Below are 21,619 nucleotides of genomic sequence, written 5' to 3'. Positions count from 1 at the left end.
CTTATGAATATGGACATTTGCTAAAAAATAATTTATATCGCTAAATTTGAACATTTAAATTGGAGGATACTACGACCAACCTGGCACTTCATACCTGCGTTAGCTTGGCTCCGGTCGAGTAGTTTCACCATTTCATGCTAATTACCACGTCTTTCTACAGACGTAAAATGGATCAATTTCTTATTAAAAAAATAGTTGCACACCAGGTGGACAGAAACAAAGCGTGACAAACGAAAAATTAAGATTTGGCTTTGGAGGATCAAACCACCGCAAATCGAGAGGAAGATGCTGGAGATGTGGTTTGTGGACAGACAACAGCTGCTCCCGTTAAAAAAAGAAAGGTACGAGCCATACAAAACAGAGCAAAGGAAATTTCAAGAAAAGTGGACAGAGGAATTTGTATTTGTCCTCCGAGTCGAACCCTTTGTGCTTAATGTGAAAACAAACCCGCTCTGGTTTCAAGTCATTTGGAGCGGCATTTCCAAACGAAGCATCCAAAATTCAATGAAACTTACGCACCTGGAAGAGAAATAAGTAAAAAAAAAATAGAGCAGATTTCTTCTGTTTCTGGAAAACAAAGTCTCAAACACAGGACAACTAAAACATCTGAACTATTAACTGAGGCATCTTTTGAGATCGCATGGATTTTGGCTCGGGCAAAAAAAACCTTCTCAGAATCAAACATTGTGAAACACTGCTTTTTGGCTTCAGCAGAAATATTGTTTGCAGAGTTTGACAACATCATCCCAGTATTAAACTAATCCTGCTTTTAATGAATACATTGGTTGGCTGCATTGCATATTGTATGTTCTGGGTGGGATGACAGATTAATAAACAGATGTGCTTTTTATGACTGGATGTAGCTTTTCATACTTTGTGGTAAAAGTGGCTCTCCTATCGACTTTGTCCTATCAATGTGGCGCTCACGTAAAAAATAGTGAAGACCACTGGCCTATACTGTAAAAGAAAAGGAGAAGATGCAGCAAAACAATCCCACCAAACACTTCATGGTTAGGTGTCTGAGAAGACAGGCTGCCAGCGTCCGAGGACGCCGTGGATAGCTGGACAGCATCGACAACAGGTAGTGTGAGGAAAGGGTTTGAGTTTGGAATGGATTCCTCCATAGCTTCTGCAGCAGAGGGGAAAGGATCTGAGTGAGCAGAGGGGGAGGGACAAAAGACAATAACAGAAAAAGCAACAGAGAGATTATGGTGGAGAGGAGGGTGAGAAAATGTAAAAAGAGAAGTTAAAAAAGTGCATGCAAGACAATGTGCATGGGTGAGAAGGATTAAAACGCTGTTCAAGATACAGCAAAGGGCTGATATCATGCACAGCTCTTATTAGTCAAAGGTTCAGGTCTGAAGCTTTATCACAACAGCTTTTAGCAGTCCACCAGTCCTGAGGTTACGGCTCGCCATTATCAGAATGGTAAGCGTCCAGCACAGGGGCTGATATCCAAAGACAGTGCTGACAATAACATAGCTGTATATGTTGTTTGTGTTCAGAAAAAGTGTCAATTTGGGGAATCTTGCCTAGGCTGTTTAACACATTACAGATTATAAAGCATTATCAGGACTTTTACTAACAAGCTCTCAAACTTAGACTTATTACCTTTGCCTGCTCTTAAAATATTGACCTTTCTCAGGCATGAATCTGTACAAATCCAATGTGCCTCAACTCTTATTTTGCTTTTCTCAATACAATAAATAACAAACATGACTTGAAATGAATAAGTATGGTCTATGTGTCTCATTTAAAAATATACGTTTGGTCCGCTCACCAATATATGAAATTGAAGAGAAACTGCTGTCATCTGTGTCATCCAAAAATTGCAAAGTCTAAATAGAAATCAGATGCACATACAAATCATGCACCAGTAACAAGTTCCATCATGTACTTAAAAGGAGACAGTCAGTCTTTAAATTATTATTTTTGTTATGTTCACTGGATCGGTTCGCAGCCAAGTGTGCAGCGGTTGGGATGAGGATCAGCACCTCTAAATCTGAGGCCATGGCTCTCAGCAGGAAACCGGTGGATTGCCTACTCCGGGTAGGGAATGAGCCCTTACCCCAAGTGAAGGAGTTCAAGTACCTCGGGGTCTTGTTCGCGAGTGAGGAGATTGGGCGGAGAATCGGCGCAGCGGGGGCGGTATTACAGTCACTTTACCGCACCGTTGTGACGAAAAGAGAGCTGAGCCAGAAGGCAAAGCTCTCAATATACCGGTCGATCTTCGTTCCAACCCTCACCTATGGTCATGAAGGCTGGGTCATGACCGAAAGAACGAGATCACGGGTACAAGCAGCTAAAATGGGTTTGCTCAGACGGGTGGCTGGCGTCTCCCTTAGAGATAGGGTGAGAAGCTCAGCCATCCGTGAGAGACTCGGAGTAGAGCTGCTGCTCCTTTACGTTGAAAGGAGCCAGTTGAGGTGGTTCGGGCATCTAGTAAGGATGCCACCTGGGCACTAATACTTAGGTTTTGTATTCTCCAGCCGTCTTTTATTATTTTCCTTGCCATTTATAAATACAATATTTGGGGAGGCTTTTTAATCACCATGTTAGACTCGATGGCCCAGCAACATGAATAATTACACTTTAAGCCTCACGCCTTCCTTTTTATAAAAAGGTACATACATTCTAATGAGTCATACTACTAATTGTGTGTACTGTGGGAAATGTCAGAGATGCGTGTGAGTGCCAAGATTGGTGACATGCATGCGTTTGTAAATGTGGTAGCATTGTGGACTGAAGTGATGCAAAGAAGAGTGAAGGTCTCACCTCCCCATGTGTTGGTGCTGGAGGGAGGCAGCGACTGCTGAAAAGCCAGCTGCAGGTCTAGCAGTTCATTGGCTGCCTTGGAGTTGCTGGAGGGGTGAACAGGAAAACAAGTGCATGAAAGATTAAATCAGTCACTTATTGACATTATTCTGAGCAATGCAGGGTAACCCAAAGATAGTTTCTTCATTCTTATTTCTGTGTTACATCTTTTGACAATGCCACTATTTGCATATGTACATTCACTTTTATTGCATGTTTTTGTGCTAAATCTAATGTTATCAGAACTGCTGTTGTGGCACTCCAGTTTCTATACAGGGATCAAAGTTGCATCTGATCTTAGAGCACTCAGAACCTCTGAAACCATTTCGCCATTTACTTGCATTTAAGTAATATTTCCAACTCAATTAATCAACATCAATCTACCAACCTTTTAACTGTAAGGGCACAAAAAGCTCAAACACAGTTCAAGCAAAACACAGAACAAGGATTTAAATCAGTTCTTTGTCTTCAAATGTCCAAACCTTCATTTATGCTCTTTAACAAAGTTCTCAGATCTTCTTTCAGCTTTTTAACTCCAGTTCTGAAACATCTGCAAAAGTGTGTCTGGTCTGAGATGAAATGAAAAAGTCCTGTGGCCTCACCTGTTGGTGGAGCTGGTGGAGGACAAGAGGTCAATGGTAGGGGCTGAATTGATGCTCCCACCCACCATTGAGACAGGAGAGGAGTCTATGTTTGCCGCAGTTGGATTCTTCTGGAGGTCTTTCAGACGCTGATCCTAACATTAGGAGTATAGTGTTAGACACACGTGGATGATCTGTATCGAACTTTTAGTATTTCTAACTAGATTGTTTAAGCATTTTGCTTTGCTTTGTCAGATCGCAGTAGAGATGGAGACATATTGAGAGAGAGCAAAGGGGTATACATACTGTACATGCATCTCAGCCACTAAACCATGGGGTAGCCCTACTACTCAAAATCTATAACAAATGTTATGGCTATGCATTTGATACAATCACTAGAAGTGAGTCACAAATGACATGACTTCATTCAACACTGTATAGCAAATGCCTGAAGTGCACTAAGCTGAAAGATTAGTAGTCTGGTCTTTAAATTAGGTGCTACCCGGAAATAAATGGTATACGGCTGGTTTTGGTGTCAAACAAAGCAGAATTCTGAGTAGAACATATGCAAAATCTGCAAAAATCCCCTTTGGGAGACCAGCAGATCAAGGAATGATGCAATGGTTTGAAATGCTATGTCACTGGCTGGAATCAGAAGGTGATGCAGATTTGTACACACTTGCAGAATTGCATGAGAAGATGACTGTATGCCAACTGTGCGTGCAAGGTATGGCGACTGTTGCATCGTGTTTGATGGCTACGAACAGGGTCAGTCAATCAAAGATCACTAGCACCAGCGAAGAGTTGGAAAAGGAAGGGAAGTGTAGTAGCAGACGATACGGATGTACTTGTCCTCTTGATGTACCACTGGAACCAGAATATGGCTGATATATACTTCCATTCAGAGGCAAAGAGATCAAAGAATGTTTTGAAGGTGTTGAACATTCAAGACCTTGTTAACAAAGCTGGCAAAGTAGTTACATCCCATCTCCTGTTCATCCATGCATGGAGTGGTTGTGACACCACCTCTGCAACATATGGGCATGGTAAAACCAGTCTTTTGAAGAAGATAAAACAATCAGAAGAATTGCAGCAGATATCCTTCTTGATGACCAATCCTGAGGCGACAGTGGAACAGATTGGCAAAGCTGGTATCCGGTTATATGTTATCTTATATGGAGGCAGAGCAGATTATTCTTTAGTCTAAGGTACACTAAATACATGGAGATGGTGTCGACAAGCAAAACACCAATTGATCCACAGAAGCTTCCACTACAGAAAGAGCAGCATATGTTCACAGTTTGCGGGTTCATTTGCAAGTCATACTTTAGTTGAAGCTCACGAGCAATGACCTGGATCCGATGCAATGGAGTTGGAAACTTGCTGATACCATACTAACACCAGTCCTGACAGACTTGGATGCAGCATCAGAGAGCTTACTGAAGTGTGTCAGATGTAAATGTAAACTTTCTGCCAGAAATCCATGTGGCTATAACAGTTGCTCTTGTCGTAAACATGGACTGAAATGTGTAACAGCCTGTGGAGACTGCCGAGGAGGTTACCCTTAACAATGAAGACAATGTTGACACTAATGAAGAAATCGTGTTTCAGTAGTTAATTAAAAGTAAACTTGCACCTTTTTTAATTTCTATTTTTTGCCCTTAGCACACTTATACAATTTTGAGGGGACTCTACCATTGCCGGGGGGTAGGGGTGGGGGGGATTGTGCTTATACCAGAGGTAATGCACTAATGACTATTATAGTTCATAGTAAAGTAACAATTTTCAGCAACTTAGTTTTTGCATTTTCTACAATGAAGGTGAATGAACCGTCAAAAATCGCCATAAAATCCTTACTTTTTTACCTTTTCCATACAAAAACATGCAAAAATGTTCAACATATTCAAACACTCATAAAACATTTTCCCCAAAGGGGATTTTGGTTATGTTGTTCTATGAAACTATAGACTGGGTAAGAGAACAGGTAAATTGCATTATATTAAAATAAAGCATGTAACTTCTTCACTATCCATGAACACATTTTAGGGGTATTAAAGGATCTTCTCGAAGCGTCGACACAAACTAAACAGTGTGAGGCACTGTACAGCTTTGTTTTGACACCATGTTTGGATCTGTACTCGAGAAGGCTTATGTGGTGTAAAAATCATCTTTATACAATCTTTTTTCCCGGTTAAAATGCCCAAAGACCAGACTATAGGTGTGTGAGGAAAATGTACTTTTAGTGTTTTGAGGAGTGTCTGCTCTTCGTCCAGTGCTGCCTGTTTTTCCCTCTCGTCCACTTTGGTGAAAGATATGCCGGTGTTGGCTAGGGAGGAGACCGCATTGGAGAGAGTGCTAGCCCTGAATCAAGGGACAGACACACAAAACAGTGACATACCAAGAATCTTTAAAAAAAACAAAGAATAAACAGTGCTTAAATACCATTGAGATTTGCACATATGGATTTTAACAACTGGAGTTTGGTACGCTTTTTGCTTTACCTCTCTGTGGTGTCAAAGTTGACTTGTTTCTACTGTGTTCTGAATTGTGACACATAAATGAATAGTTTAACTCTGAGAAAAGTGCATCTGACCATCTTCCACGCTGAAAAAAACCTTAAGAATCAGTGCAATAACTATCAAGTTTCTGAAGAAAGCATGAGCCTGTGCTCTCAGCCGGGATGGCAGGCAGCCAGATCAAGTGAAGAAGACCTACCTGCTGGCTGCTGTTGAGTCTTTGACTTTCTTTCCCTCTAAAGAGGCCAAGTGCTGCTCCAGGGCATCAAGCAGGCTGCTGGGGGCCTAGTGCGGATTTCATTGACACACATTAAGTTTCAAAGACGAAGGATAACCCGATACAAGACGCTTTCTTAAGAAGAAAACAGTGAAGCATGCCAAGTAATTGCCAAGGGTTCACAAACAGAGATACTCCCAAATACAGACACAGAAGAGTTTCAGATACTTACACAAACTGTAAACTGAAAAATGAGAGATAGAAGGAAAATACAGAAAATAAACAGTCAAGATATTATTAAGAAAACGTTTGGGAGAAATCTATCCTGCCGTATCTGTTAGAGTTACAAAGTTCTACTAAATACATAAAGAACAACAGAAGCACTTCAACAGGTCACTGGTCAATACGAGATGGACCCATCGTACACTCAAACCCTTGATTCACACCTTTGCAGCACACATAACGACCCACAGCAAAGCAAAGTGAAAGCTTGCAAATATGCTTAGAGACATCACAGTGTCTATATACACACACACACACCAATCAAGCGCTGCATTGGTGTGTATTCTTAAAAGGCACAGCAGTATACTTCTTTCTAAGTTACCATGAGTTTGTACAATAAGTCTGTGGCAGCTCTCTCTAAATAAGACTCACTTGATGCAGTGTGGTTTAACAGTGGGCCTAGTACAGTTACTGCGCTACTAGATAAACTAAATAAAATAACCACACATTTCACCACTACTGTAGGTAACTGCTGACAATAAACATAAGCCATCAAAGTACTGGCCACAGCCATCATAAGCTCTTCATACATTTAAAAAAGGGTCAGTTCACCCAAATCTGAGATTTGCACACGGATAGTTTGGTTGACTCGAGGTTTTAGGATGTTAACCTCTTCAAGCACAAAGCACTGAAATATTTAAAAACTCAACAGCAATATGTTTTTCCACAACAAATGCGGCACAAGTAAAATGACATTCATCTCCATTGTATCGGAGTTAAGACCAAATTGTCATTGGAGTATCTTAAAAAGCTCAGCACATAAAACAGAGAGGCGTGGCCGGATGCCAGTTAGGTTCCAGCTGTTTTTCTTGAGATTTGGTGAACTGACCCTTTTAACATATCAATGGTAATGTCAGAGACTCAAGAGGCATTTAAAGCAGGTACAATTGACAGTATTCTTTAAGTCAACCATTATTCAATAATGATTTCCCACTGAACAAGACATGTGTTGACGTTTCATGGCAAACACAAGCATGTCACATTGTATATACTGGCAATATACACAGACTAAATAAATGATCTTAGACATAAAATAATTCCCCCATTTGGCAATTCTCCTTTTTTTTAGTTAAGCAAAGCCATTAAAGAGGTGAGGGGTTTAACATTAAGGCAATTCCTTCAAAGTAATAGCAAAGATTTGGCATCTCGGCTTACCTGAGACAGATCTGGGATGTCCCCTCGATCAATTCCGACTTGCTGCAGCAAGAGAACAAAAGCAACAGATTTGGATGGGAAAAAATAGCCAACCCATCTAAATGAACCCAGGCCCCTTTGTAAAGGGTTACTCATCTGCAGCGCCAACTTACCTCTGCAACTTTGAGGAACTCTGAGATTCTAGTCATTCGAGTGAGGAATTTTTTGTAGATGTCAAGTCCTTCTTTGCACTGAACTTTCTTCATGTCAAAGTATTTCTCTGTTCACAGAAATACAAAATAAGCTTTATGACAAACACTATCATCATTTCCCTTTTTTCAGTTTTGTCTGTTACTTTAATGCTTTTAAGTTTATATTTATAGAGTTAAGGGTACAGCATCTCCATAAGTTATATACATCAAATAATACTCCTCAGCAGCAGACATTGATATGTGCAGGTTCAATCCATTTTGTATGCATCTAACATGTTGTGAGATTTGAATAGTAAACAAAGTTCCATCAAATGATCATGAGCATTGGGGACTACAACTACAAAAATATCTGCCATGCAACAAAAAAGGTGAAACCAAGGTGGGTAGCCCTTGTAGAAGCTGAACAGTGCATGCATCATCTGTAGTGACCCCTTCAAGCATAATGCAGAGGGGAAGAAAAACCCTACATTCAAAATAGTGAATCTGCAAGGGTATGCCAACCCAAGAGGTTGGTTTTACCCAGGAGGTTAATGATGCCCTCATTGTACGCTGCAAACAGTCGGATCGCATCTTTGAACAGAAGCATGAAGGCTGCGTTGATCACACCATTTGTCAGTTCATTTGCATTGACCTGGAAGAGAGGTGGAGGACCATCAGTTGTAAGTTTGTCGGAGACCCACTATGTCACAAAAAATCTAATTTCAAATGTCAGCTATATATTTTAGATGCTAACCAAAGCAGCTAATACCGAGCACTCACATTGAAATCGAGTAACACATCCATCTGATTCTGGATGATAGGGATGGTCTTGAGGAGTTTCTCTGTGTTCAAGGTTCTCATCACTCCATCAGACCTGTGGAAAGAAAGACAATGCTTTACCAAATGTAATGGTATACAGATACATGCTGCCACCGATAGAAAGGCTCTCTACTCTTGATTGTTCATTATTTAGTATTTGAGGAGTTTGTACTGTAAATGGATCTGGCTGGTCCTTATGATCTAATTAGAGTAACAACTATAGTTATACTGCAATGGTAATCAGTATAATTAGGCTCACTATGCCCAGGGCAACCAGAGGGCATTGTTTATGAAAACAACATCTGCTATTAGGGAGTATTATGGCTTTAAAATGATGAACTGAAACAATAACCGGACTCTCCTCCCTAATGGAGCTGTAGAGGTCAAATGCTGCATATATTTGATGAGCTTATGCAACTCTTAACAAAAAACTACAATGTTACTTACAATGTATTATGCAGAAATTACAACTAATGCTATATTATCTTTCTGTATCATTGAGCCTCGTCTGTCACAAGGCTGGACGATACCCTTTCCTGGGAGAAAGGGTACATAAACCTTTGTGGCTCAGGTACAAATCAGCACAAACAAGCCAGTATGTTACAGTAATAGTTAAGAAGTGAAAGCTCCTTACCCTCTTTTCACTTTAGTGAAGTCAAAAGCAACTTGTCTGTAGGACACAGCCTTCTCATTCAGGTAGCGGCTATACCTTCTTATGAATGTTGACATATCATAGCCTACATTACAAGCAAGAAGAGAGAGTGATGATGAATTCCATGACATATGAATATATATTCAAAGGCTTGTGTACGGTGTTGGCATTATACCTTGTAGTCCACTTTTGTCCAAAAAATTGCTGAGGTTGAATAGTGTGTTCCTTGAAGCCAGATACTGTATAAATCTCTGCAAGGAAAACATCATATGAGGAACTCTGTTTGCACAATGCATTTTGTATTGTTGTGAGAATAGTTTCAGGGGCTCGGTGAGAGATGAGATGATAACAAGCCATCACATACCACATGACAACATACTGTATGTTGTCGGTGTACAGGTGTGACACCTATATCAGACTTAACAAATATTATTTATGATATTTCCATTTAATTCAGCAAAGGTGGAGAACAGTTGTAAATGCTGACCTCATTGCCGTAGACCATGAGATGGTGTGTGGTGGTGAGAGACTTGAACACAACCACCCAGCTGGTGTTGGCGGTCCTCTCAAACAGTGTGTCAGCCAGCTGAGGGATGTTCACATTCATCTCATTTGTGCACTGAATCAAATCTGAGGGAGGAGAAAGAGAAAATTAAGGGGAGGGTTGATGAGAAAATGTGGTATTAAGGCAGTCAATGCCCAGCACATCACAGGAAGCTCAGTGAAAGCAACTATTTTTTCCAAGTAGCATCCTTATTTTCTCTCATCTTTTCATAACACCATGCCACAATAGATAAAATACTGAATGCTGGCGAGTCAGAGTTCAGGTAAACAGACTTTCAGAACAAACAAACAGTACTAGAAAGCAAAAGGTTTCAGGAATACGGTACACACTTTATGCAAGTGGATGGTCTCATCTTGTTAATTAAATAAAACGCCTACGTCAAAGTCAAATCAGAACTGATGAACTACAGGACATGTAATCTATCACACTGGTTCCCAACCTTGTTCCTTAAGGGACCCCTCTTTCTACCATTAAGTAAACTGACAACCCCTGACCAAGTGAAATATTTTTATGGATATTTCATATTGTATCCAATGCATAACAATAACCACACAGAACAAATGATAAACTGTACAGTTACCCCAATAGTAAACACAATAACTGCAGGAAGTCTGTAAAACAAACAATCTGGATGAATTCTGAGAAGATTACTTCCTGTGAATATTGCATCAGAGATCAGTTTTCTCTTATTTTTAAGAAGTTTTAATACAATTCTCTTTCTGGATTGTGTTTTAACTAGTATATATACTTAATAGGATTCTTTTGACAAACTCAGTGTTTTCTTTTTACGCTTGGCCTTTGTTCTATCAGCTCTTTGGTCATGTAAAGCAGATACTCTTCTAATGCAGGACGAGCTTACGATGGAGGCTCTGAGAGTATAGCTGGTGTTCTTTAACATGCCCATATACACACACCGCAAAATAAAAAAAATAATAATCTAAACTTAAAAAATAACTATTCCATATAGTTACTTCACAGAAATTAATAACATTCTGAGATATATGCCAACTGTATGTATGCATGTCTATTTTTTGTTAAAGTTGTCCTACACCCCTTGAAATCAAGAAGGGCTCGCAACAACGCTGATCACATATTATCACATTTCGATGAGGTGCCAAAGAGATGCATTTAATGTGGCCTCTTCTAGAAAATCATGTGACAGACTAACTTGAGAATGAGCCCAGTTATTCAATATTCATATTCATGAGACGCCAAAAAGAGGCTTGGCAGACAATGTAAATAAATATTTATGAGAATTTTACATTTGAAGGGAGATGAATGATCCTCTGCAGGCCCGACAAGAGTCCTCAAGATGTGAAATTAAGTTCCATTTTATGTCCTCATTGCATGTTTCCAATTGCGTTTTATTTGTGGTGTTATTTCTGTAGATTTAAATGTCATTTTAAAAGTTCAGGTTCAAAAGGGCACCAAAATGGGACTAAAGATAATAGTCAGGTTTTTAAGTAATATACTGTACACCAAATGTCACAACTTAGGCAGGAATATTCCCAGGCGTCTCACTCTACACAGCCACATCAATGAAGCGATAGAAATAGCTTGGAGTTAATGGTAACTGTTAAATATGAGGCTGCTGTGATATCCATTGAGGCCGGTTTACATGGGTGGTCTATGAATCCTCCTCAGTGTTTGTTGAAAGCCACACAAAAGGCTTTTTGCTTTCTACATACACAATAAGCCAGCCATGTCACAACAAAGGCCTTTTCAGATGCAACTGAAATGGCTGTGGGGAGAACAAAATCACCAGCAACTTTATCCACTGCTGTTCCTGAAGTTTCTTTTGTAAAATGCAAAATCACAACAACCAGCAGCTCTTACTCATCAGATAGACAAGATATAGTTCCCTGAACTCATCACGCACAGACACAGTGAAAGATGAAAAGACTTCTTATGACAAGGTCAAATTAAACTCCCCTGGTTGCTTGTCCTATTCGTGTATACAAGTGACCTTCAGTCATAGGTTTTGTGACTCAAACGTGCTGATTTTCATTCCATGGTCGTTTATATCAGGGTCTGAGAAACAGCTTCACTGATCAAAGTTGAGCCCGATCTGACAATGCAGTGCTGGGCCTGACAAGCGGAGTTTGAGATGTCCTTAAATATCTTATTTATAGAGGGAAAACCCTTACGATTAGATAAAAACATGACCTTTTCTTTATTTTCGTGCTGCCCTCCCACAGGCTCAGTGTGTATTCTAATACTGACATAAATTAGCATGTTTCAGTGAATTTTAAAATGAAAAACAAGAACTTCCTAATTGAAAAAGAAAGAAATGGATGACAAACTGGCTAGTGAAGTCCCTTTAAAAGTATTTATGGTAAGTTAGTTATTACGGTAAAGGTCTCTTGTAACATGCAAACAGTATATAAATGTACGAGGCTCAGATCAGGGCTCATGTCTGTATTACCAAAGTGGTGAAGAAAGACATGAGGTTAAAAAGAAAATCATAATGAGTAGTTACGCTTGTTCAGTGCTACAACTATTGAGCACTGCTGTTTGGATCTGAAACAGAACCATTTGTAATCTATGTGAAACCAAGCCCAACAAGCTACTCATAACTCCAACTCATCAGAAATCTGCCGTTAGAAGCCTGCCTGAAAGAAATGATGGGATATTATATGAAGTTAAAATATCAGTTTGTTCTGCTGAACCAGTTCACGTCAAAGGAAGAGTTCCAGTTGGCAACAGTGATTGTGGTTAGAGACCAGTGGCTGGTTTCTTCTACCTCTGTCTCTCTTGATTGCCTCCACTGCTAAATGACGACGACTGGGTTGAGCTACCTTGTGGTATTTAGAGAATGTGTCAAAGTAACCACTTGTGAAATGGCCATTATACGAAATCTCTTTGAAACCCACCAACTTCCCTGAAATCTATTACTGAAACAGAACTGAAATTGCTAAAAGCCTGATCAAAATACATTCTCTCTGAAGGCAGCTTTTCTAAAAACTCACCATCCTTGCGCAATTATTTCCAAAGAAGGGTAATAACACAGCTCTTGGCAAATACTACATTAAAGTCTTGTCAGCAAAAATCCTGAGATACAGTTTCTCAGATAAAACAAAAACAACATTATTTCCATCTCTCTTTTATATGTTTGCTAGGCCACTATAAGTAAACATTAAAAGGTCCTTAAATTCACTGTATCAAGGAGCTTATAGAGCCCACACACAATCTGTGGGCTGGAATGGCCTGCAGACATTTTATGTATGGCCAGCAGGCTCATTTTAGCTGTACAGTTCTCAATTATCACTCATCATTTTACTAATATCATATACAGGCATATTGGAGATTCATAAATGTCTTGGGTTTACTGTAACTACAGGGTAAAGTGATCAGATTGGGGACTTTCAATCTGCGTTTCCACCGCATGGTATGGCTCTACTTGACCCAACTCACTGTTGGTAAGAGGTACTTTTCAGAATGTGTTCCACTTCAGATAGTACCCCCTCAGTGTAAGCAAGGTGCTCAGCTGTTCACCAGCTGTGTGAACGGGACACTGGCTGAATCCTTTCATCTGCAACCTTATGAAATCATAACATTTGTTTGCAACCTGATGATATATTCCTGAATAGAGAGGATTTTAATGCAATTTAATTGTGGCAAGAAAGCTAAAATGTAGGCTGCAACTTGGTGCCAGCAGCTCAGAGATCACTTAATAGATTTTGCAATGTCAACATTCGAAAGGTCTAGAAAACGAGGCCTACAACAGAACGTCAATGTAAAACGAGGCAGCTGGAAGAACTCAGACATGAGTTTAGTGAGATAAGATATAAGGATTTTGGGAAGATTTGTCTCCATGCAGAAAAAAGGGGTAACATGGCAGCAGTGTTTCCCTGGCTCTGGCATGTTTGTATTTCTTAAAACCGTGCATCCTTGTCTTTTAATAGCATAGTTATGCTTTCCCCACCTGTTTGTTCATTTGGAGGATTTGCTGGCCATATTACAATCATCCTTTCTATCCTGTTACAAACCCTTTTTGTTTTAAAGTTTACTGTAAAATTCTTTAGAAATGTAGTCCGTGTGCAGATAAGCTGCTAAATGGACTGCATATGTATCGCGCTTTCCTAGTCTTAGCGACCACTCAAAGCTTTACAACACAAAAAGCATTCGCTATTGCTGCTTTATGACACAGTGGTCACACTTTGATAAATGCGTGTACTTCTTTTGAGGATAACACCCGAGCAATTATCAATTAGATAATTAGCTCAGTTTGGAAATCCTGTGGAACTTTAAGATAACTTCAAGTTTGCATGATGAAATGTTTGTATGAGTATAACAGTTGAGGGCATTCCAGTGGCCAAGTGTGGTTTCTGGAATCATGCATGCTCGTAAATCAGCAGCATAATTGTCAGGAAATGCATCAAAAGTGTAGCAGCCAATCTTACATTTGATCAGCTCCCCTGGGCTATGGAAAGGGGTTGGGTTATGTAATGACTTCCTGTTGGCTTTTTACCCTTTGCAATCAAAGGCATGCTTTAGGAACTAGAGGAATACTCCCTTCTTCAGGAAATGTCCAGCCTCACCATTCATTTATTCTGAACAGATGAGGGCTAAAGCACACACCGAGCCCCTGAAACTATTCTCACAACAATACAAAATGCAGATACTTCGCGTGCTTTCATTTGAGAGCTAGCAGGAGACATGCTAGAGGTGTGTACGACAGGGTGAGGGTTACCTATAATCTGCTTTACAGACGGGCAGTGGAAGACTTCTGGCTAGTTATTATTTTGTGTGAAAGCATTCTGTGTCGAGATATACTGTATAATATTAACAAACTTAAGTTTAAAGAATCCGACAACAGACAAGATGACGAAGGCTTTTCACAAACATAGGAGAAAGTGTCATAGCTAGTTTGAGTTGTGCAACTGAATCTCACAGGCCTCTCTGAGTCACAGTGGGCTCCATTCAGCTCAGCTGGTGGACAAGGTGTCAGCACTCTTTTTAAGGGTCGTCACTTGATGCCACTGCAGTCACATGCTCCTTGTGAGGCACTGCATTCAGTGTGGGGAGGGTGAAGCCATGTAGCAGGGCATGTGAGAGTGTGCTCAGGTAGAGGTATATTAGTGTGTCTGCCACTATGGCTTAGAGAAACTCTCAACAGACAGACACGACTGAGGTTCCAGGGAGGCCCCCACCTTCACCCAAGATATTGTACGACCATCTTGTTCTCTAATAATTTACCTAAAATTGGGATTTAACACAAGCACTCTCCTCCACTAATTTAACAATACCTACTTCATGCTGCACAAGCAGGAGCAAATCAAATTACCAAAGCGATGACAGCCATTCAAATATTGAACATTCCCGACTCCTCAAACAAACCGGCTCTATTCTTTAGCAAAAAGTCAAACTGCAATTAAGTATTGCCTTTAAATCTTCTGCTTAAACATTTTACTGTTCAATTAACAGTACATTTTCTCTTTCAGAAACCTAGTTTACAGCCACAATTTCTACGAATGACTCATAAAACTACTTTACGTCCAACCACAGAGCCAGTGATGTGAACTTGCCTAACAGGCCATATAATTCCTGTGGGCAACAGAGAACAAGAAGAAACCAAAGACAAAATCCAGTCACCAAACTCAACAGGTGAGACATGAATGACATCGTTCAAAGAGCCACAGTTCCTTCCATACAGATTTGCATGTAGGTCAGGGGTGTGGCTGAGACTGTCAGAACACACGTGCAACTCAACCTCACAGACTACAAACAGTGAACAAAGGTTGAAGAGGGGGTGGGCTTTCTCAACATTGCTTACTTTTAATAAATTATCGTTTCCTAAAATAAGTTCAGCAGGTCAATGTTTGAAAAGGTTTTAATTTAAAAACAGATTAGGTTTAAATAGTGTCCTGTGTTTGAGTCGTTGATGATAAATGTGCTCTTGATATAACAATGGAAATAAACAATGTGCATGCCAAATATACACAAAGACAACACACATCAGCAGAGCACATTGTTTGTCAAACCCTCTGCACCCTGTAACAGGAAGTGGTGCAAATGTGTTGTTGGAGGTGTAGCCTGTAATAAACCTCCGCTCATCCACCCCCTTCACACATGCAGCCTTTGACTAAAACCTAGGTATACGAGAACTGCTCAGGAAGTCACGACTGCACGGCTGTTTATCTCGAGTGAACACAAAGTCATTACATTATCAAAACGAGCATTACAGCTTTGGAACACTCTAGTTCTCTTAGAGACATTACTGTTTGTGTGGACCAATCATGATATTCAAAAGCAAGTGGTATACTCCCTTGAATTTCACATCTGCCTAAAATAATTTCCCAACATGAGCACAAGTGCGTCTTCCCTCAATTTTCTGTTGCAAAAGTAACAAAATAACACTGACCTACGCATGGGTACCTACAGCTTCTCAATACTGCAACACAGACCACAGGAGATCACAGATAGGAAAACCTTCATTTGCCTATAAGATCCTAAAGGAAGTTCTTCTTGAATCAAGATTGTTATGCCAATACCAAAGGTCAACAGCCACTGCTGACTTCATATATCCATTACCTCATCAGAGACCTTTGAGCACTTTAACAGCATGGTGGAATGAACTTTACATTATATTAACCTGCACAAAAAGATTGCTGCCATGCATTTGGGCTGCCCACATTCAACAGCAATTCTGAGTACAGCAAATACTATACATTACAAAACTGTGGAGCTACAAAGACCTCATGTACACAAGTCTGTAGTTTCAGGGACACTGTTGGTACAAACTGCACTATACCCGGTTGGAGGACATTTTCCCAGAAGTAATTTCACACTTTCTTTAAACAAACATGTCAATAAGCTAAAGCTGGCAGCAGGTCTGTTGACACTCCACTTATTCCACAAGTGTCTTTTAAATTATTTGACTGCGTTTATCTAGCATGCCTGTGTTAAAGAATGTGAACTGAGGTCCAGCGCAAACTCACCGAAGACGGTGCAAAGAGCCATATCTCACCTGCATTCCAGACCAGAGGAACACAGGAATGGCAGCTAGACACATCAGGGCTATTAATGGCAGGTCAGGAAACTGCCAAGTGCACCCTTCAGCCCTCTTGAAATACCTCAAACCTAAGAGAGATAGCCAGTGGGTCTCTAGAGGCTTCAGTTCAGCAGTTCTACACATCACCTAGATGTCTGGAATCAGTAAAGTCACTGGGACATGGCCTCATTGGCACATACTCCATCAGCTGAAAGGTGTAGTTATTCAAAAACCCATATGTTCCAACATCAAACATGGCACTCCTCGCCCAAGCCAGGCCTAAAAGGTAAATGTAAGTGAATTCCATATGGTACCAAGGGGCTACCTGCAAGATACTGTTTGTCTCGAAGCCAGTTAATATAATAGAAAAAGCACTGTAATGCAACACACATTATATATTTATCAATGCATTACAATAATAACATGATCTTTGCTTATAGATCCTGCAACAATTCAAACTAACCCAACTTGCATGAGTATACTCAAATATAAATATCTCTGTGAAGGACAGGAACGTAATAGAGAACCTTATAAAGCGTACATCCAACAGACTGTAGGACTACATTTAAGATCTATCCCTGAAGTAGAACAACTAAATGGGAAAAGATGATGATGAAAGAAGAGTAATACACAGTTAGCCAATACCTGCAAGGCTACAAATTGTAACAGCTTATGAAATTAAGACCAAACGTGTCAATATGTAAAAATATATTTGGATGTGGATTACTTTCAGTCTACTATACATAGTGATTTAAGATTTGGAGGGATGAAACCCTCTTTTTAATGGTCACACATGCAGAGCACACAGCACACACAGTGAAATGTGTTCTCTGCTTTTAACCCATCCTACGACCAGGAGTCTAGTACTAGGAGCAGTGGGCAGCTCATAGGACAGTGCCCGGGGAGCAATGGGAGTGAGGGGGGAAGGGGGATGTCCGGTGCCTTGCTCAAGGGCACCACGGCAGGGCAGGAGGTGAAATGGGACCTCTCCAAGTAGCAGTCACACTTCATAAGTGGAGGAGCACATTCATGTTCAACTGTCAGAGTACTCATTTTTACAACTAGAGTTGACTTTGCTGCTCTGACTATGACTAAGTTGATAGTCCATGGTCAATCCTGTTGATATTGGTTCACAAAAAAAGGGCAAATAAATAAAACATGAAAAGAATCATGCAAGTTACAATGTAGCAATGGGTTTTCAGCAAATGTTAGAGGCTAAATAGTATTTAGTGCCATTAGGACTCATGTGATTCTATACATGCTGAATATGAACTAATTAAAAAAATAATTAAAAACAGGGAAATGTATACATGTGATCCGTTTGACTTGGGAGCCTCTGACAGCTCAATGGAGGCCTGGAAAAAAGATACAGACTCAAACATTAGCCAAATGTTCAGGAAGTGCAAAGGCTGAGTCAACAATCAGCAATCAAACCTCTAAAAGAGAATGACTGTTAAAGTCCATCCAGCTGCATGGATGACTTTATAAATAACAGCTCAAAACAAATACAACATTATTCTCAAAGATGATGACAAGGAATCTGGTCATGACCCTGCTGAATATGTATTTGCTTGTGTGCTCTTGATAAAGCTGTACAAGTCCAAAACCCCACAATCACAAACCCTTCATCCCGCATTATGAGTCATTCCTAAAAACACTTAACTTTTATGTCTTTAATAATGTTATGATTGTATAGGGGTCAACTCAGTCAAACAGAAGCTACATCAGAAAGTTTCTATTTCAAGTTAAATGTCTCGTTTAATAGACTCGTTTTATAATGTAATGGCTAAACACTGACATATTACTTAAATGCGAGTCTTTTGGTGGATCCCAAATAGCAAATTGAAGTGCGATACATGAAAATTCTGGCGGATAATGTTACTGTATAGGCTATAACTAAGTAAGTTAATTATTGTGTTAACTTGTTACATTTTGTATTGACATCAGTCACTCTATCTAGAGCTAGCTATCTAATAGTTTCTCACTCGGATTAAACTATTTGCAATGCCCAAGTTAATAATGTGGCTTTCAAGTGGTAAATAATTTAAAAGTCAAATGTTAAAGTATTACAATGAATTGGCATTAACAAGGACCCAAGCTGCGAACACTGAGCAAACTGGCAAACTGCTGGTCAGTTACCAAAACGGTTAGTCAGCTACTATTTAAGATAACATAAAATACTTTTACATATATTAAATACATTGAATTGGTAGAAACGCGAACATTAGTTTAAACAGTAACGTTTGACTAACTACCACAGTATGGTGAAGTTAATTTAACGTTAAATTACATGTATGTGCAGGCCTCATAGCAAAGACACAGCATTCAGGGTCCGACGTTAATTAAAATAAAATAAAATAAAATAAAAAGACAAGACAAATTGAAATATAACATTACAGCTATATCAATGAAAAATAAATAGTATACTTACAATCCAAATGTTTCTTTTTTGGTCCCATTATTTCATGTGTGGTCGCCTTGCACACAGTTTTGGAAATCGCCGACCCGGTGACACTGTGCTGAGCGGCGGTTATCCTGTCTGTTATGCTCTGTCCAGACATCCTGTGTAGCAATTAAACGGTCACAGTTACAGAAACGTTTCCAAATCCAGCGGGATAGCGTGGGTGCTGTGGACGGCGTCGATCTTCAAAGGCTCTGTGCCACCTGACAACACTGGAGACAAGAGAGACAGAGACGAAATAATGAGACACCGGCAGGGTTACATTTCGCTTGCAGGCTAGCTGGCTAGCTAACTAACGGGAGACACAATCCCATACGACTTTAGTTAAAGACACTGACTGAACCTGCAGTACGAACCATTCATTAGATCTCCATGACTTTGAGATACGAACCCAGTTTTATAATCGATCCCTCGTGTCTAGTCTCTTCTCCCTCTCCCTTGCAAGTCTTTCTCACGTACCGTAACGTTAGATAGACACGCAGAATAAAAATAGATGTTACTTCCGGACACAGCTTTCCACAATAAAAGCTCCATTGAGTAAAATTTAAGAAAAGTAAGAGATGCCAATGAAATACTACAAGCATGAGTTTCCCACTTTAGAGTTATTCTCATCTTTACTTTTAGAAAGTGATAGAAAAAACTGCCAGTATTATACATAAAATAGTATGTTTATGTATATATAAATACTTTCCCAACTACACATTATGTGATGTTGGTGCTCTGCTACAAATGTAGTCTCCAAAAATTCTTCCCTATAAATGAAGTTATGTACTAGCCCAAAACGTATTATTTATTTTAAACCAACTGTGGGATTAGGTTTAGTTCGAGCCTTTATTTTGGAGTCCACATATATATCACTTCCAGTCATGTCGCCATTAACTGTGTCTACCTTGATACAACCATGGATACAGCTCTCGTTCTCGCTTACTTTGGTTCCCACGCTGAACTGAACTCCGTCCAGTATTATACAGCGCCTCCCTCTGCTGGGTTTAAATCATTGTTTAATTAATAAATGGTCTTAGGGTTTTGAAGGAAAATGACGGGTCTATTTCCTGGTCATTCTTAACCTAACGTTTGCGCACAATGCATCAAGTGCATACAGATGCAGAAGACAGGCTGAGGTGAGGTTTATTTGGCTCCACCTCTGCCCTACACTTATCTGAGATTCATACCTCTAACAGTGTTTATGTACACCTTTAGCAAGATATTGATATAGATATTGGCTGTAATTACACTTGATTAATTAAGTTTGATCATTTAATTAGTAGCAAAGACTTATTGAAAGTCGACCATTAATTACATTGTAGGCTACACCTAGTTTTGTGACGTGTGTGCTTTTTAAAAAATCCCTTTCATTTTATTTTGCGTTTATCTTGATTTCCATAACCATTTGGAATTGTATCAACCAGGGACGTGAGGTCATGTGAGGCACAGCCTCCCCCGTCATCATGAAAAGTAAAAAAACAAATAACAATAAAATTAATGTATATTTGTCCACTGGTCTGTGCTATAGATCGTGTGCATGTGATGTCACGCTTATTTCCCAACCTGTAAGTCAGCCATGTTGGATGAACCTTGTGCGCAGTGTATAATTGTGGTAATAACGCTACTCGTGACCCAGAGAAACGGTTCTTTAGATTTCCTAAAATCATCAAAAACAACGATCCACAAAAGAGGGATGAATTGCTGTCTACCGAACACTGTAAACTGTGGTTTAGCAACATACATCGTAAGGATTTAACAGAAGAAAAAGCACAATTCATCCGTGTGTGTGTGTGGCGTCCACTTTATATCTGGTAAGAGCTCATGCTAAAGCTATGTTTTCAATGTTTACGTTAAACATTTGTGCTTATGATATATCCGAACACTGTAAGACCTTACTTCTCGTCACCAGGAGAAGCGGCAAAACTTTATGATAAAACAAATCCAGATTGGGCACAAAAATTAGGACACGAAAAGATCAGGACGAATGCTCATCTCGCAGCATCAAGAAGCAGCAGGACGAAGGAAAGATCTGCCAAGAAAGCAAAATTCGAAGCAGCCCAAGCCTCAGTATCTTTGACTACACTAGATCTAGAATGTGTATCAACTTCGCCAGGTAAGATGTTTACAATATATGTATATAAAGTCCCTAAGTTTAAAAGCATGTGCTGATAAATATATTTAATGAAATTGTTATTTTAGTTTTACTAATACATGTTTACTTTTTATTGAACAGATGTACCAAATTCAAACAATGAAATTATCACAGATCAAAACCTCCCAGAGACCAGAGATTGTGAATGCCAAACAGATCTCACTTAGTTACAAATATCTGCAATCGAGCAGTGCAATCGAAACATGACTTTCGAATTGGTGGAACTGAAGAAAAAATTATTGGAAGCAGATTTATC

The 21,619-nt window shown here is 39.7% G+C and overlaps 1 protein-coding gene across 24 annotated transcripts in view; it reads right to left on the bottom strand.

The window, feature by feature from the left end:
• The window catches only part of picalma (phosphatidylinositol binding clathrin assembly protein a), a 33,748-nt gene extending 13,994 nt beyond the window's left edge, over nucleotides 1-19,754 (bottom strand). For 13 of the 24 annotated variants that reach the window (XR_003833383.1, XR_003833385.1, XR_003833384.1 and 10 more), the window contains exons 1-14: nucleotides 19,618-19,754; nucleotides 19,197-19,438; nucleotides 9,694-9,836; nucleotides 9,382-9,457; nucleotides 9,189-9,291; nucleotides 8,516-8,609; nucleotides 8,276-8,387; nucleotides 7,718-7,824; nucleotides 7,566-7,607; nucleotides 6,111-6,196; nucleotides 5,633-5,756; nucleotides 3,417-3,550; nucleotides 2,776-2,861; nucleotides 998-1,150 (exon numbers count right to left, since the gene is read on the bottom strand). Coding sequence is in view for 21 of the 24 variants with exons in the window: in XM_029447303.1 (XP_029303163.1) it covers nucleotides 998-1,150; nucleotides 2,776-2,861; nucleotides 3,417-3,550; nucleotides 5,633-5,756; nucleotides 6,111-6,196; nucleotides 7,566-7,607; nucleotides 7,718-7,824; nucleotides 8,276-8,387; nucleotides 8,516-8,609; nucleotides 9,189-9,291; nucleotides 9,382-9,457; nucleotides 9,694-9,836; nucleotides 19,197-19,326 (1,390 nt within the window). In the remaining 3 variants the exon portion in view is untranslated. Of the gene's footprint in view, nucleotides 1-997; nucleotides 1,151-2,775; nucleotides 2,862-3,416; nucleotides 3,551-5,632; nucleotides 5,757-6,110; nucleotides 6,197-7,565; nucleotides 7,608-7,717; nucleotides 7,825-8,275; nucleotides 8,388-8,515; nucleotides 8,610-9,188; nucleotides 9,292-9,381; nucleotides 9,458-9,693; nucleotides 9,837-19,196; nucleotides 19,439-19,582 lie in introns of all 24 variants that reach the window. The other 11 variants (XM_029447304.1, XM_029447306.1, XM_029447305.1 and 8 more) reach the window with 2 other exon arrangements.
• Nucleotides 19,755-21,619: the final 1,865 nt, after the last annotated feature.

The sequence above is a fragment of the Cottoperca gobio genome, chromosome 14, assembly GCF_900634415.1.
Source record: "Cottoperca gobio chromosome 14, fCotGob3.1, whole genome shotgun sequence".
Lineage (NCBI taxonomy): Eukaryota > Metazoa > Chordata > Actinopteri > Perciformes > Bovichtidae > Cottoperca > Cottoperca gobio.
This window is presented reverse-complemented; position numbering and strand designations above follow the sequence as displayed.